The sequence below is a fragment of the Staurois parvus genome, unplaced genomic scaffold (genome assembly GCF_062004578.1).
Source record: "Staurois parvus isolate SC_StPar_1 unplaced genomic scaffold, SC_StPar_1.0 ptg000004l, whole genome shotgun sequence".
NCBI classification, from domain to species: Eukaryota; Metazoa; Chordata; class Amphibia; order Anura; family Ranidae; genus Staurois; species Staurois parvus.
In genome coordinates, this window is record NW_028317800.1 from 4,363,538 (window position 1) to 4,379,400 (window position 15,863).

Here is a 15,863-nt window from a genome sequence, read left to right on the forward strand (position 1 = left end):
TCCCCTATTGCTCGGGGGCCCCATGAGTTGTCAGTCCGCCCCTGAGATTAACTATATGCCAGCATAGAAAAACCTGTGCACTCAGAACATACTGTAATCTGCACCTAATCAACCAGTTCTCACAACACTTGTCCTTGGTTCTGTTCTGCAGTCCACAACTGTTATGGATTCTTAATTTTTGTTTTTCTCCTGAGATTGTGCTTTTCTTATTTTTGCCCTAGTAATAAAGCTAAACTTCATACAAAAATTTGATTATGGACGGAAAGCAGAAGGACCTCAACATGCCTTTTATTTCTTTTGGGGAAATTTCAGTGTGCTTCCTGTCTTCCTGGTACTGGTAGAGGACGTGAAATGAAATCTCTCTAAATAAAGCCATGGTACAAAGTAGTTAAAGACTGGTGTTTTTATTGTGATCTTTATCCCAGTTTGGGAAATTTCCACTCACTCCCTTCAATGGCACCCATTATGTCACAGTGTGACAAGATAAGAAAGGGACAGAAAATGAACGTTTGCCAGCCCTTGGGGACACCTCCAACAACCAAACCCTGATGGTCTGAGATCCTAACCTTTTCCCACTCTTCCCGAAACTAAAAGAATAAAAAAAAAAGATTTGGTCTAAAGTTGGCCTTTAATTGTCAGCCTTGTAGGTCATCTTTACTCCATATTTTTTGCTGGGCTGCTAAGACCCAGACTCTGTTCTGTACATGTAGGATGTTTATGAACATCGAAACAGTCCATGCCATCATAGGAAAGACCAGGGGATCACAATAAAAAGGTAGAAAAATAAAACAGAGAAGAAAGAGAAAAATAAAAGTGATAATGAAGAATGCACATACGTTGTGTTGTGTGTAAATATTGTTATAAAGGTGACAAAGTGACATGTTATGTCACTCATGGCAAGATTGTTGATCTTTTTGAGGTGGAAGGAGTGTAGATCAGCATATGTGGTCATTACAAAAACAGTGTGCTATGACTTTTTAGACATTTTAATGGGCAAATATAGAATAATTCCCAGTGGATCGGGTCACTGATGATTGACAGGTTGTTGTTTGAAGAACATACTATTAGTTGTCACTTCGGATTGGGTTAGAACTTTGTCTTCACAATTTTCTTGTGTTCCGTTCATCTTATAGGAGACCCCTTCTGTGTAGCTTGTCATCTGTTTGCATCTCCAACCCCTGACCCCTGTGTCACTGGCATGTCAAATTTGGGCTCCTAATTAGAGAGTCTATAGAGGCCACTTTTCTGGTTCTTTAACCTTCCAGTGGCTGTTACTAGCTGCAAATTCTGTCATAGGTGTCACATAAAAAAAAACATCGGTTTATCATATTGTTTGTGTAGGTTATAGATGGGACAAAGCACCCAGCTGTGGCCAATATACGGATGACAGAGAAATTAACCTGTCTAAACTGAACATGCAAGTGGTTCTTTTTGTAATTTACAATGCACGTTTGTTATATATTGTGTAGGATTATAGCATTTAAAGCAGGACTCAAGGTAAACAGAAAAATGCACAGCTGAAATATACAGTACAGGCGTACCTCAGTTTACAAACGCCTCGGTTAATGTAATTTTCAGTTTATGAATGAAAATCCATTGAAAATAATGCCTCAGTTTAATAATTTTTTTTGCAATGCAAAGCAAGTTTCCCCAGGATGCATTGCACCTGGGAGGTTTATTATGCCAGCCCCATGCCTTTAAAGTGCACTTTATAAAGAGTTTTGAACAGATCAGACTTTTTTTTTTTTTACCTTTTTCTGACCTCCAGAACAGATTAATTGGTTTTCAATGCATTTACAAATTTTTTTTTAACCATGTCCCTGTACAGTGTTTATGCCTTTAAAGTGCACTTTATAAAGAGTTCTGAACAGATAAAACTTTTTTTTTTTTTTTTCTGACCTCTGAAATGGATTAATTGGTTTTCAATGGGAAACCGCGTTTCGGTTTACAAATGTTTCGCAATACGAAACGTCCCGGTGAACACCTTAAATTTGTAAATCAAGGTACGCCTGTATTTAGAAATACTATACATATACAGCATTTCTAATTTTATTCAGCTGATTTGTGATTCACATATTTCTGCCATATTTAATGGCTATATTTGGAACGTTAAAGAATAACTGTACCCAAGGAGAGGCTGCCTATTATGTGTGTCAATGATGGATGGTCTGTCCAATGCAGTGAATGAAGACAATGGTAAAACTGCAACCATTCCTCATCTAGAGCAAATCCAGAACAGAACAAACCCCTAATGCTAAATTTTGAATATGTATACTAACTCTGATGTTCATAACCCCCCTGACACTTGCCTCCTAACTAAACTCAATTTACCGAACACTGCATAGGCAGGAGGATGACCTGCTTGCTCACTCGGCAGAAGTATTGATGCTTATTTATTGTCTATTGGGCAGGCTGGAGACAGAGATGACAACGGACGTTGCAAAGCTGAAGTGCATATAGTGTTGTCACTTGCCTGAGAAGTAGTATAAGACAGGGTGAACAGAATGACAAATATTTTCATATATGCAGTATATGATAGAAGATTGCTTTTAGATAATTGTAAGCATAATGAGTTTATAGGTGTTTGTTGTGTCTGTGAAGGTTATTACAGGTATTCTGGAAGCTAGTCATTTTGGAATATACTTTGTTTACAGGTTACAGGTATTTTTCCTACTTCTGTGTTCTGTCACAGATGTGTACAGCTGGTGGACGTAGACTTCAGAAAGGGTCCAGCAATGGAAAAAAATGGATTCTGGTGTGAATTAAAGTGAAAGTAAAGGCTAATATACCTGAGATTTAAAACATTTCCTCCCCCAATTCATACCCATGTTGCTATACTGTTACTGCACCATAGGAGATGGAAACAATTTTTTTCAATAAAATATTTTTAAGACCATATGTAGCATTGATGGTGGGGGGGGGGGCTCACAACATTATAATCCTCTGTTATATTAGCCTTTACTTCCACTTTGAGTGAAGAGCCTCTCTTCCAATCATTTTTAACATGACTATCTCTAGGTGCATCTGTTGCTGTAAAAATTTTAAAAATGAAGATAAAATTAAGTGATTATTTCCTATAAATATCCTCATTCAGACATTAACTTATATTACAAGGTACTACCTGTCTGTAGGCTTCAGTAACGAATGGTGTGGTCTATATGTAAGGCTCATGAAATTGCAGTACTAGTGTTTAACAGCAGTGGGCACTGCAGGTGAAACCTATAATTGCAGCTCCCACTGCCAGAAAGAGGAGAGGTTCCCACCTGTGGAAATATCTGTGGAGTCAGAATTAGGGGTTTTCCTTTTTAGCTTGTGATCCTTTGTAATAGATATACTGTAACTGACTGTTTGTAATAGAAAATAAAAAGATCACTGGTTAAAGAGGGTGTTTAAATCACAGTTTTACATGAAAGATATTTTTAAAGTATGGTGTGGTTTTTTTTGGTTTTTTGCCTAGGCCAGAGTAATATTGTAAGCATCTTAGTCTAATTTGTAAATGTATTATTGTATTTATGTTCTCATTTCAGGTTTTTAGAATAGAGGTACTTGTGAATGGAAGAAAACATTTTGTGGAGAAGAGGTACAGTGAATTCCATGCACTCCATAAAAAGGTAATGTTTGCTACTGCAAAACAGATATTTCTTGTATTAATCTTACATGTCAAGGCCCCTTCCATACAGCCGGTTAGCTGCATTTTCCAGATGCCAGCATTTACCTGAGGATGTCCCAGCCTAGATGCAGTCAGCTGCGCCCAGGCTTGAACATTGGCAGGAAAATGCTTTGTGTGTGGCTGCATGTGAACAGTGGCAGCTGCTGTCAGTATGTCATTAGTTTATATAGACTAAGCAGCCACTGCTATTCATATGTCTCTGTCATTTCAGCTGTAAGTATCTGCCACTGGAATCTGGAGAATGCAGCTAACCGGCTGTGTGAAGGAGGCCTAATTGTGCCAAAGTTCACCCTAAATATGTACAGGATATACCTCTGATGCAAAGTTTAGTAAACTAGAGAGAACCAAGTTTAGCTGTTTTTCGTCAAATTAGTGAGACCACAAAAAGTTTTTGTAGTTTGGGCTCCTATTTGCATAATCAGAAAGCCTACAGACATTTGAAAATGTTTGGGAGTTGTGTTTAAACCCTACTAGATGTCCCTTGGTGAACCTTCTCTGGGAAGAATACATGGGTTTTCCCCCATTAAACAATCCAACACCTTAGTGCCTAAATTGTGAAGGTTGCTTGTTTGTTAGCAAATTGTAACAATTGTAGTAGTCACTTTGTTGGCCATATATTGTCCTGTTTGTGCTTTTGTTATCTACCTATTGTCACAATAGGCTGTTTTCTGACTAGTATTGCAATGTTTGGCATTTTTCTGCATGTATATTGTAGCAGCTGACTGTTGCCTCATTATTGTATATCATTGACAAGTTGGGACCTATATTGTCTGGATATTCATTTTCTCCTCTGTGTATAAAGTCACAGTTTTTTAAAGAATCACTTTAAAGGAGTTAGTTCACCTTTACAAAAAAAAACTGCCTCAGGTAAAGCATGTTTGTAGATTAACCACTTTCCTGCCGCCCTATAGCAGAAATACTGCTACAGGGCGGCAGGGGTACGCAAAATTACGTGTATATATACAATTCCACATAGGGGTCAAAAAATAAACGCACAGGTGATCAATTACCACAAAAAGAAAGCGCTTTTCATGGGGAAAAAATTATGTAAATTTCATTTGAGTGCAGTGTTGCATGACTGCGCAATTGTCAGTTAAAGTGATGTAGCGCCATAACGCATTTATAATTATTATTATTTTATTATTGTATAAGATTTATATAGCGCCAACAGTTTGCTCAGCGCTTTACAATATAATGGGAGGCAATACAGCAACAATACAGTTCAATACAAGAGGGTTAGGAGGGCCCTGCTCCTTGGAGCATACAATCTAAGAGGGACGGGCTAGTGTTTCAAAAAGTAATAACTGTGGGGGATGAACTGACAGAAGAAATAGAAGATTCAGTTATTCGCTGAAGGCAGGATAGGCTTCCCTGAAGAGAGAGGTTTTCAGAGATCGCCTAAAAGTGTGCAGAGTAGGCGATAGTCGGATAGATTGGGGTAGAGAGTTCCAGAGGATGGGGGAAGCTCTGGAGAAGTCCTGGAAACGAGCATGGGAGGAGGAGACAAGGGAGCTAAAGAGAAGGAGGTTGTGGAAGGAGCGGAGAGGACTGTTTGGATCATATTTGGAGACAAGATTGGTGATGTAATTTGGGGCAGAGTTATAAATGGCTTTATATGTTATTAATTTTTTTAATTTTATTTGTTGGGCAATAGGAAGCCAGTGGAGGGATTGGCAGAGAGGAATGGCAGATATGGAGCAATTAGTAAGGTGGCAGAGTCTGGCAGCAGCATCCATGATAGACTGAAGAGGGGATAACCTGAGATTAGGTAGGCCAATGAGGAGGGAGTTACAATAGTCAAGGTGAGAGATAACAAGGGAGTGAATAAGTTGCTTAGTGGTTAAAAACGGGCATATTTTGGAGATGTTGCAGAGGCGAAGTCTACAAGATTTGGACAGAGATTGGATATGGGGCCAAAAGGACAGATGGGCATCCAGGATTACACTTAGTACCCTGGCATGAGGAGAGGGACTGATGGTTGTATTATTGATCTTGATGGAGAAGTCAGGGGAGGGGGCATGGGCTGGAGGGAATAGTATGAGCTCTATTTTAGAAAGATTTAGTTTGAGGAAGTGGAGTGACATCCATGCTGATATGTCACTTAGTAGGTTAGTAATGTGAGAGGAGACTGCGAGAGGAGACTGAAGGGGTGAGTGGAAAGATAGAATTGTGTGTCATCAGCATAGCGATGTTACTTAAAGCCATGGGAGTTTATCAAGTGACCAAGGGAGGAGGTGTAGATGGAGAAGAGAAGGGGTCCAAGGACAGAACCTTGAGGGACCCCTACAGAAAGAGGAAGTGGAGAGGAGGAGACAGAGTTATAGGTAATGCTGAAGGAGCTTTGCAATAAGTAGGAGGAGAACCAGGGGAAAGCAGAGTCTCAGAGGCCAAGAGTGTGGAGTTTTTTGAGGAGGAGGCAGAGAGGTCAAGTAGTAAGAGTATGGAGTAGTGGTCATTGGTATTAGCAGTTAATAAATCATTAGTGAGCTTTAGTAGGGCAGTTTCAGTGGAGTGGAGTGAGCGAAAGCCAGACTGAAAGGGGTCAAGAAGGTTGTTGTCAGTGAGGTAGGAGCTCAGGCGATTGTAGACTAAGCGTTCTAAGAGTTTGGAGCTAAACGGGAGCAGGGAGATGTGCCTTAAGTTGTTCAGATTGGTGGGGTCCAGTGAGGGCTTTTGAGTATGGGAGTGATCTGTGCATACTTTAGAGGGGAGGGGAAGGCGCCAGTAGAGAGGGAGAGACTGAAGATGTGAGTGAGGGAGCATAGGATAGAAGAGGATGACCGTAGTAGTTGTAAGGGGACAGTATCTAGGGGACAGGTGGTGAGACGGGCTTCTGAGAAAACTTTAGTGACCACTTTAGTAGTAGCAAAGTCAAAAGAGGAAAGTGTTGAGGGAGGTTTAGTATAAGGTATGCTAAGTGGGATAAATGTCCGTGTAGTGGAGATGCCCCTACGAATTGCATCAGTCTTGTTTTTGAAATGATTTGCAATCTCGTAAGCAGTGAGTGAGGTACTGGGTGGAGGTGGAGAAAGCAGAGAGTTAAAAGTGGAGAAGAGACGGTGAGGACTGTATGACAAGGTATTAATAAGAGTGAAAAAGTAGGTATTTTTGGCAGCATGCAGGGAGGAATGGTATTTTAAGAAAGAAGATTTATATCGGGTGAATGTTTGCCGGGATTTGGTTTTACGCCAGTCGCTCCAGTGCACGACTATGTCTCTTAAGAGTTCTGGTGTTGTCAGTCTGCCACGGTTGTAATGGTTGGGGCCTGAAACTTTGTGTAATTAGAGGAACAAGTGAGCCTAGTGTGGATGAAGGTGAACTGTTGTAGACAGCAGTGGCCAGGTCAGGGCAGGACAGGGTAGAGATTCTGTCAGAGGCGGTCAGTTGCACAGTGGAAAAGAGAAGGGTTAAAGTTGTTAAGGTTTCTGCGGGTAATTGTTTGCTGCTTGTAAGGATAGGTATTTGAAGATGAGGACACTGTGAAGGTGATGAGATTGTGATCAGAGAGAGGAAAGGGGGTGTTTGAGATTGTAGGCAGTGCAAAGAGGGGAGAAAACAAGGTCGAGTGTATTCCCATCAGAGTGAGTGGAGAATTGTGCCCATTGTGTTAAGGCAAAAGATGAGGTTGGGATGTAGCTGGGTTGTTCACATTAATAGGGATGTTAAAATCCCCAAGAATGATAGCGGGTATGTCAGAGGAGAGAAGGTAGGGTAGCCAAGCAAAGAAGTCATCAAGAAAGTGCGACACCGGCCCAGGAGGCCGACGGATCACTGCAATCCTCAGAGAAAACAGCCGAATGCAGTGAGTCTCGAAGTAAGAGAAGGATAGAGAGGGAGGGGTAGGGAGAACTTGAACGGTGCTCAGTTGGGATAGAAGCAAACCAGCTCCACTTGCTTTCTGACCACTGGGTCTGGATGAGTGAGTCCAGTGAAGGCCTCCATAGGAAAGTGCTGTGGGAGCATGGAGATTGAGATTACATTGAGTGGATTGCGGCTAATCCTGGAGGAAGGAGGGTTCCTGGTGTGGGGGTGAGATACTGGAGGACTAGGGTTCAGGGAGATATCCCCAGAGGTTAGGAGGAGGGTGAGGAAAGTAAGATGGGAGCGGGATGTATATGAGTGCACATGTCTTCCTGTCCTGGTGTTTGGGTCAGCAGTTGTGTCAAGTATCAGCAGGAGGTGATGAGAGCAGTAGTAGGGAGATGATAGAAGCGAGGGTGATAATGCATAAGCTTTGGGGTGGAGCAGAGGGGTAAAGAAATGAGATGTTGAGAACCAAGGATAGTAATATGAAAAGCAGCAGTAGAGGGGGCATATTAAAAGGTAGATGGAATGGTAATCAGATTTGTAGGAGATGTTTTCCAGGGTACTTTGCTTACAGTCCATCCAGAGTGCAGTAGATTTCCTTGTTGTATCTTCTTGCTGCTTTAGTTAAACTGCTGTGTTCAACTGCTGGTTTCCACTCCAGCAGAAAATGCACTCACCCAGGACAATGCCCCCCCATCCCCCGTCTGTGACCGCCCCCATAAGCTGATCTAAATTTATAGGGAGATGATCAAATGAGCAATCCTTCTCCACCTCAATTTGGAACACATGAATTTGGGGGGAGATTGGTCAAAGCCAGGTCAGCCACGGACACAAGCTAGGGTCATAGAAGATGATTGATTCTCTGATCACAGAAAGGCAAAAAGGAGGTGGGAATCAATCACCAAAAACAGATAAAAAGATCTAGACTAATTATCCTGAGTTTTGCAGAAAGTCAGTGCGTAGCAGTGAGACAGTTTAAGGTGGAGATGAGACATCAGCATTTACGCAGGGCAATGTACAACTGTACAACTCAATTGAAAAACAAACTAAAAGCTTTTAGGGGGGGAAGTAAACATTATAAACTAAAATAATGTGGTTGCATAAGTGTGCACACCCTCTTATAACTGGGGATGTAGCTGTGTTCAGAATTAAGCAATCATATTCAAAATCATGTTAAATTGGAGTCAGTACACATCGGCCATCATTTAAAATACCTCTGATTAATCCCAAATAAAGTTCAGCTGTTTTAGTAGGTCTTTCCTGACATTTTCTTAATCGCATCCCAAAACAAAAGCAATGGTCCGCAGAGAGCTTCCAAAGCATCAGAGGGATCTCATTGTTAAAAGGTATTAGGAGAAGGGTACAAAAGAATTTCCAAGGCATTAAATATACCACGGAACACAGTGAAAACAGTCATCATAAAGTGGAGAAAATATGGCGCAACAGTGACATTACCAAGAACTGGATGTCCCTCAAAATTGATGAAATATGAGAAGAAAACTGGCCTGGGAGGCTGCCAAGAGGCCTTCAGCAACATTAAAGGAGCTGCAGGAATATCTGGCAAGTACTGGCTGTGTGGTACATGTGACAACAAATGCCCGTATTCTTCATATGTCTGGGCTATGGGGTAGAGTGGCAAGACAGAAACCTTTTCTTACGAAGAAAAACATCCAAGCCCAGCTAAATTTTGCAAAAAAACATATCTGAAGTCTCCCAAAAGCATGTGGAAAAATGTATTATGGTATGATGAAACCAAGGTTGAACGTTTTGGTCGTAATTCCAAAAGATATGCTTGGTGTAAAAACAACACTGCACATCACCAAAAGAACACCATACCCACAGTGAAGCATGGTGGTGGCAGCATCATGCTTTGGGGCTGTTTTTCTTCAGCTGGAACTGGGGCCTTAGTCAAGGTAGAGGGAATTATGAACAGTTCCAAACACCAGTCAATACTGGCACAAAACCTTCAGGCTTCTGCTAGAAAGCTGAACATGAAGAGGAACTTTATCTTTCAGCATGGCAACGACTCAAAGCATACATCCAAATCAACAAAGGAATGGCTTCATGAGAAGAAGATGAAAGTTTTGGAATAGCCCATCCAGAGCCCAGACCTGAATCTGATCGAAAATCTGTGGGGTGATCTGAAGAGGGCTTTGCTCAGGAGATGCCCTCACAATTTGACAGATTTGGAGTGTTTTTGCAAGGCAGAGTGGGCAAATATTGCCAAGTCAGGATGTGCCATGCTGATAGACTCATACCGAAAAAGACTGAGTGCTGGAATAAAATGAAAAGGTGCTTCAGCAAAGTATTAGTTTAAGGGTGTGCACACTTATGCAACCATATTATTTTAGTTTTTTATTTTTACTTCCCTCCACCTAAAAGATTTCAGTTTGCTGTTCAAGTTTGCTGTTCAAGATTTCAGTTTGCTGAGGTGTACAGTTTATAGGCTACATTAAAGTTGGAAAAAGTTCTGAAATTATGTATTTTTGTCTCATTTTTTTTACATCACAGAAACCTGACATTTTAACAGGGTTGTGTAGACTTTTTATATCCACTATCTACAGTGGGGATCGAAGGTTTGGTCACCCCAGCTAAAAATTTGTATTAATGTGCATGAAGAAGCCAAGGAAAGATGGACAAATCTCCAAAAGGCATCAAATTACAGATTTGACATTCTTATAATATGTCAACAAAAGTTAGATTTTATTTCCATCATTTACACTTTCAAAATAACAGAAAACAAAAAAATGGCATCTGCAAAAGTTTGGGCACCCTGCAGAGTTAATATCTTGTACTGCCCCCTTTGGCAAGTATCACAGCTTGTAAACGCTTTTTGTAGCCAGCCAAGAGTCTTTCAATTCTTGTTTGAGGTATCTTTGCCCATTCTTCCTTACAAAAGTCTTCCAGTTCTTTGAGATTTCTGGGCTGTCTGTCACGCACTGCTCTTTTAAGGTCTATCCATAGATTTTCAATTATGTTGAGGTCAGGAGATTGTGAAGGCCATGGCAAAACCATCAGTTTATGCCTCTTGATGTAATCCCCCGTGGATATCGAGGTGTGTTTAGGATCATTATCCATTTGTAGAAGCCATCCTCTCTTTAACTTCAGCTTTTTCACAGATGGCATCAAGTTACCATCCAAAATTTGCTGAAATTTTATTGAATCCATTTTTCCTTCTACTCGTGAGATGTTCCCTGTGCCACTGGCTGCAACACAACCGCAAAGCATGATTGATCCAACCCCATGCTTAACAGTTGGACAGAGGTTCTTTTCATTAAATTCTGTGCCCCTTCTTCTCCAAACATACCTTTGCTCATTCCGGCCAAAAAGTTCAATTTTAACCTCATCGGTCCACAGAACTTGTTTCCAAAATGCATCAGGCTTGTCTATATGTTCATTTGCAAAGTTCAAATGATGATTTTTGTGGTGAGGACGTAGAAGAGGTTTTCTTCTGATGACTCTTCCATGAAGACCATATTTGTACAAGTATCTCTTTATAGTGGAATAGTGTACCACAACTCAAGTGTCTGCCAGATCTTTCTGGAGGGATCGTGCAGTCAAACGTGGGTTTTGAATTGTTTTTCTCACAATCCTGCGAGCTGCTCTGTCTATTTTTCTTGGTCTTCCAGATCTTGCTTTAACTTCCACTGTTCCTGATGACTGCCATTTCTTAATTACATTCCGAACAGAGGATATTGACATCTGAAAACTCTTTGCTATCTTCTTATAGCCTTCTCCAGCTTTGTGAGCATCAACTATTTTCAGTTTCAGTTTTCTAGACAACTGCTTAGAAGAACCCATGGTGCTGATTGTTGGGGCAAGGTCAGATGAGTCTGGGCATTTAAAACCTTTGAGATTGACATAACCTGGTCTTCCCAGACGATGATTGAGAACAATCCATGACACTGGCAGGTCTCAGCTTGGCAAAGGGGGCAGTGCATGCTATAAATTCTGCAGGGTGCCCAAACTTTTGCAGACGCCATTTTTTTGTTTTCTGTTATTTTGAAAGTGTAAATGATGGAAATAAAATCTAACTTTTGTTGACATATTATAAGAATGTCTAATCTGTAATTTGATGCCTTTTGGAGATTTGTCCATCTTTCCTTGGCTTCTTTATGCACATTAATACAAATTTTTAGCTGGGGTGCCCAAACATTCGATCCCCACTGTATGTGTGTGTGTGTGTATATATATGTGTGTATATATATATGTATATATATATGTATGTATATATATATATATATATATATATATATATATATATATATATATATAGATAGATAGATAGTTGCTGGTTGGGGGACAGTAAAACAGCAGCTCAACCATGCAATTTATTATTATTATGCAGGATTTAGATAGTCCCAATGGTTTGGTCAGCACTTTACAATATAACGGGCAACAATACAGTTCAGTACAAGAGGGAAAGGAGGGCCCTGCTCCTTGGAGCTTACAATCTGGGAGGGAGGGGCTAGTGGTACAAAAGGTAGTAACTGTGGGGGATGGACTGGTTGGAAGAGTAGAAGATTCCATTATTAGCTAAGGGCAGGATAGGCTTCCCTGAAGAGAGAGGTTTTCAGAGATCGCCTAAAAGTGAGCAGAGTAAGCAATAGTCTGATAAATTGAGGTAGAGAGTTCCAGAGGACGGGGAAAGCTCTGGAAAAGTTCTGGAGACGAGCTTGGCAGGAGGAAACAAGGAAGCTAGAGAGCAGGAGGTCTTGCGAGGAGCCGAGAGTACGGTTTGGGTGATATTTAGAGACAAGATCATTGATGTAATTTGGGGCAGAGTTATAAATGGCTTTATACGTTATTGTTAATGTTTTTAATTTTATCTGTTGGGCAATGAGAAGCCAGTGGAGGAATTTGCAGAGAGGGGTGGCAGATACAGAACGGCTAGTAATGTGGATGAGTCTGACAGCAGCATTCATGATAGACTGAAGAGGGCAGTGACATCCATGCCGATATCTCGCTTAGTAGATTAGTAATGCGAGAGGAGACTGAAGGGGTGAGGGGTAGAAAGATAGATTTGAGTGTCATCAGCATAGAGATGGTACTTAAAGCCATGGGAGTTTATCAAGTGACCAAGGGAGGAGGTGTAGATGGAGAAGAGAACCAGGAGAGAGCAGAGTCTCTGAGACCAAGAGAGTGAAGTTTTTTGAGGAGGAGGGGATGGTCACCGTATCAAAAGCCGCAGAGAGGTCATGTAGTAAGAGTACGAAGTAGTGGCCATTGGTTTTAGCAGTTAGTAGATCATTAGTGAGTTTTAGTAGGGAAGTTTCAGTGGAGTGTAGTGAGCGAAAGCCAGACTGTAAAGGGTCAAGAAGGTTGTTGTCGGTGAGGTGGGAGCTCAGGCGATTGTAGACTAAGCGTTCTAGGCGTTTAGAGGTAAATGACAGCAGGGAGATGGGTCTTAAGTTGTTCAGGTTGGTGGGGTCCAGGGAGGGCTTTTTAAGTATGGGAGTGATGTGCGCATGCTTTAGAGGGGAGGGGAAGGCACCGTTAGAGCGGCAACGATTGAAGATGTGAGTGAGGGAGCATAGGATGGAAGGAGAGGGTGACCGTAGTAGTTGTGAGGGGACAGGATCCAGGGGCAGGTAGTGAGACAGGCTTCCAAGAAAACCTTCATGACCTCTTTGGTAGTAGCAAGGTCAAAAGAGGAAAGTGTTGAGGGAGGTTTAGTATAAGGTATGCTAAGTGGGATAAATGTCCGTGTAGTGGAGATGCCCCTACGAATTGCGTCAATCTTGTTTTTGAAATGATTTGCAATCTCGTGAGCAGTGAGTGAGGTACTGGGTGTGGGTGGAGAAAGTAGAGAGTTAAAATGAGAAAAGAGACGACGAGGACTGGATGACAAGGTATTAATAGGAGTGACAAAGTAGGCTTGTTTGGCAGCTTGAAGGGAGGAATTGTATGTTAAGAAAGCAGATTTATATCGGGTGAATGCTTGCTGGGATTTGGTTTTACGCCACAATTGCTCCCGCGCACAATTATGTCCTTTTAAGATTTCTGGTGTCATCAGTCTGCCAATGTTGCAACGGTCAGGGCCTGATGCTTCGTGTTGTTAGAGGAGCAAGCGAGTCTAATTTGGATGAAAGACGTTGGATGTTGTAGACAGCAGTAGCCAGGTCAGGGCAGGACAGGAGAGAGATTCTGTCATAGAGTTGGTCAGTTGCAGAGTGGAAAGGAGCAGGGGTAAAGTTGTGAAGGTTTCTGCAGGTAATTGTTTGCCGCTTGGAGGGATAGGTATTTGAAGATGAGGACACTGTGAAGGTGATGAGATTGTGATCAGAGAGAGGAAAGGGGGTGTTTGTGAGGTTGTAGGGAGTGCAAAGATGGGAGAAAACAAGGTCCAATGTATTCCCATCAGAATGAGTGGAGGACTGTATACACTGTGCTAATGCAACAGATGAGATTAGGTTGAAGAGTTGTAATGTAGCCGGGTTGTTGACATTGATAGGGATGTTAAAATCTCCAAAAATGATAGTGGGTAGTTCAGAGGAGAGAATGTAGGGTAGCCAGGTGGAGAAATCATCAAGAAATCATCAAGAAAGCGGGACACCGGTCCAGGAGGCCGATAGATCTCTGCAATCCTCAGAGAAATGGGAGAAAACAGCCGGATGCAGTGAGTCTTGAAAGAAGGATGGGGGGGGGGTTAGGGAGGACTTGAAAGGTGCTGAGTGGGGATAAAAGCAAACCAACCCCACCTCCTTTCCGACCACAGGGTCTGGGTGAGTGGGTCCGGATGAGGCCTCCATAGGAACGTGCTGCGGGAGAAGCAGAATTTGCTGCTTGGAGTCAGGTTTCTCTAATTGCTAGAAGATTAAGAGAACGGAAGACAAAAAGGTCATGGACGGAGGTGATTACAGACAGATCGGGCATTCCAGAGCTCACATGAAAAAGGGAGGGTGGTTTTTAGGAGCACGGGGACTGATATTAAATTGAGGGGATTGCGGATATTCCCGGAAGAAGGAGGATGCCTGGTGTGGGGGTGAAATACTGGAGGACCAGGGTTTGGGGCAGCGGTGGACTGACCATTTGAAAACTTGGGCACTGCTCAAGGGCCCGGGGTCAGTAGGGGGCCCCATGAGATGCCCCTGGTACCTTTTTCATAGGCTTTTTTGAGTTTGGGCAAGGACACATGGGTCCCATGATCCCCTATTGCCCGGGGACTCCATGAGTTGTCAGTCCGCCCCTGTTTTGGGGAGATATCCCCAGAGGTTAGGAGAAGAAGGGTGAGGAAAGTAACATGGGAGCAGGATGTACACGAGTGCACATGCCTTCCAGTCCTTGTGTTTGGGTCAGCAGGAGAGGAAAGTATCACCAGGAGGTGATGAGAGCAGTAGTAGGGAGATGGTAGCAGTGAGGGGGAGATGTACAAGTTTTGGGATGGAGTAGAGGGGTAAAGAAGTGAGATTTTGGGAACGCAGGAAAGTAATATGAAAAGGAGCAGTGGAGGGGACATATTAGAAGGTACACAGAGTGGGACTCAGACTTGTAAGAGATGTTTCCCAGGGTGTTTGCTTGCAGTCTGTCCAGCATGCAGTAGTGTTTCTTGCTCTTGTTGTATCTTCCTGCTGCTTGAGTTATCCTGCTTTAGTTCAACTGCTGTGTTTAACTGCTTCTTAGCACTCCATCAATGCAGCACTCACGGAAACGCAGCACCCCATCAGTGACTGTGCCCCCCATCAGTGATCTTCCCCCAAGAAACTCTACTGCATGCTGGACAGATTGCAAGGAAACACCCTGGGAAACATCTCTTACATACCTGAGTCCCACTCCGTGTACCTTTTATATAATACACCCCTCTTCTCCTCTTCATATTACTATCTTCTGTTCCCAAATCTCATTTCCTTACCCCTCTGCTCCACCCCAAAACTTGTACATCTACCCCTCATTGCTATCATCTCCCTACTATTGCTTTCATCACCTCCCCAAAATGCCTCTTCCACTCCTCCTCCTCATTTTCCTCTCCTCTGTTCCCAAAATCCATTCACTATATCCCTCTGCTCCTCCCAAACCCCTCTATGGCACCCACCACCTCCTCCTATTACTCCACTCTCCCACTGACCCGAACACCTCCACTAGTAGTTTCTCACGCTCCTGCACATCCCGCTCCCATGCCACCTTTCTCACCCTTCTCCTCCTCATAACCGCGGGGGACATCTCCCCGAATCCTGGCCCTCCACCACCTCCCTCACCCGCACAAAACCCTCCCGCCTCCACGTCCTGCCGCAACCCCCGCAACTTAGTATCTGTCCCCCTGCTCCCTAAAATCTCCCCCCCGGTTTCATGTGCACTCCTGAACGCCCGATCGGTGTGCAACAAGCTTACCGCCATCCACGACCTCTTTGTTTCCCGCTCCCTCAACCTCCTGGCAATTACGGAAACC

The 15,863-nt window shown here is 42.7% G+C and overlaps 1 protein-coding gene across 1 annotated transcript in view; it reads left to right on the forward strand.

Moving 5' to 3' along the window:
* Positions 1–15,863, forward strand: part of SNX24 (sorting nexin 24) — a 200,705-nt gene that overhangs the window by 107,384 nt on the left and 77,458 nt on the right. Inside the window, exon 2 of the mRNA XM_089674772.1 lies at positions 3,528–3,611. Coding sequence (XP_089530898.1) covers positions 3,528–3,611 — 84 coding nt within the window. The remainder of the gene's footprint in view (positions 1–3,527; positions 3,612–15,863) is intronic.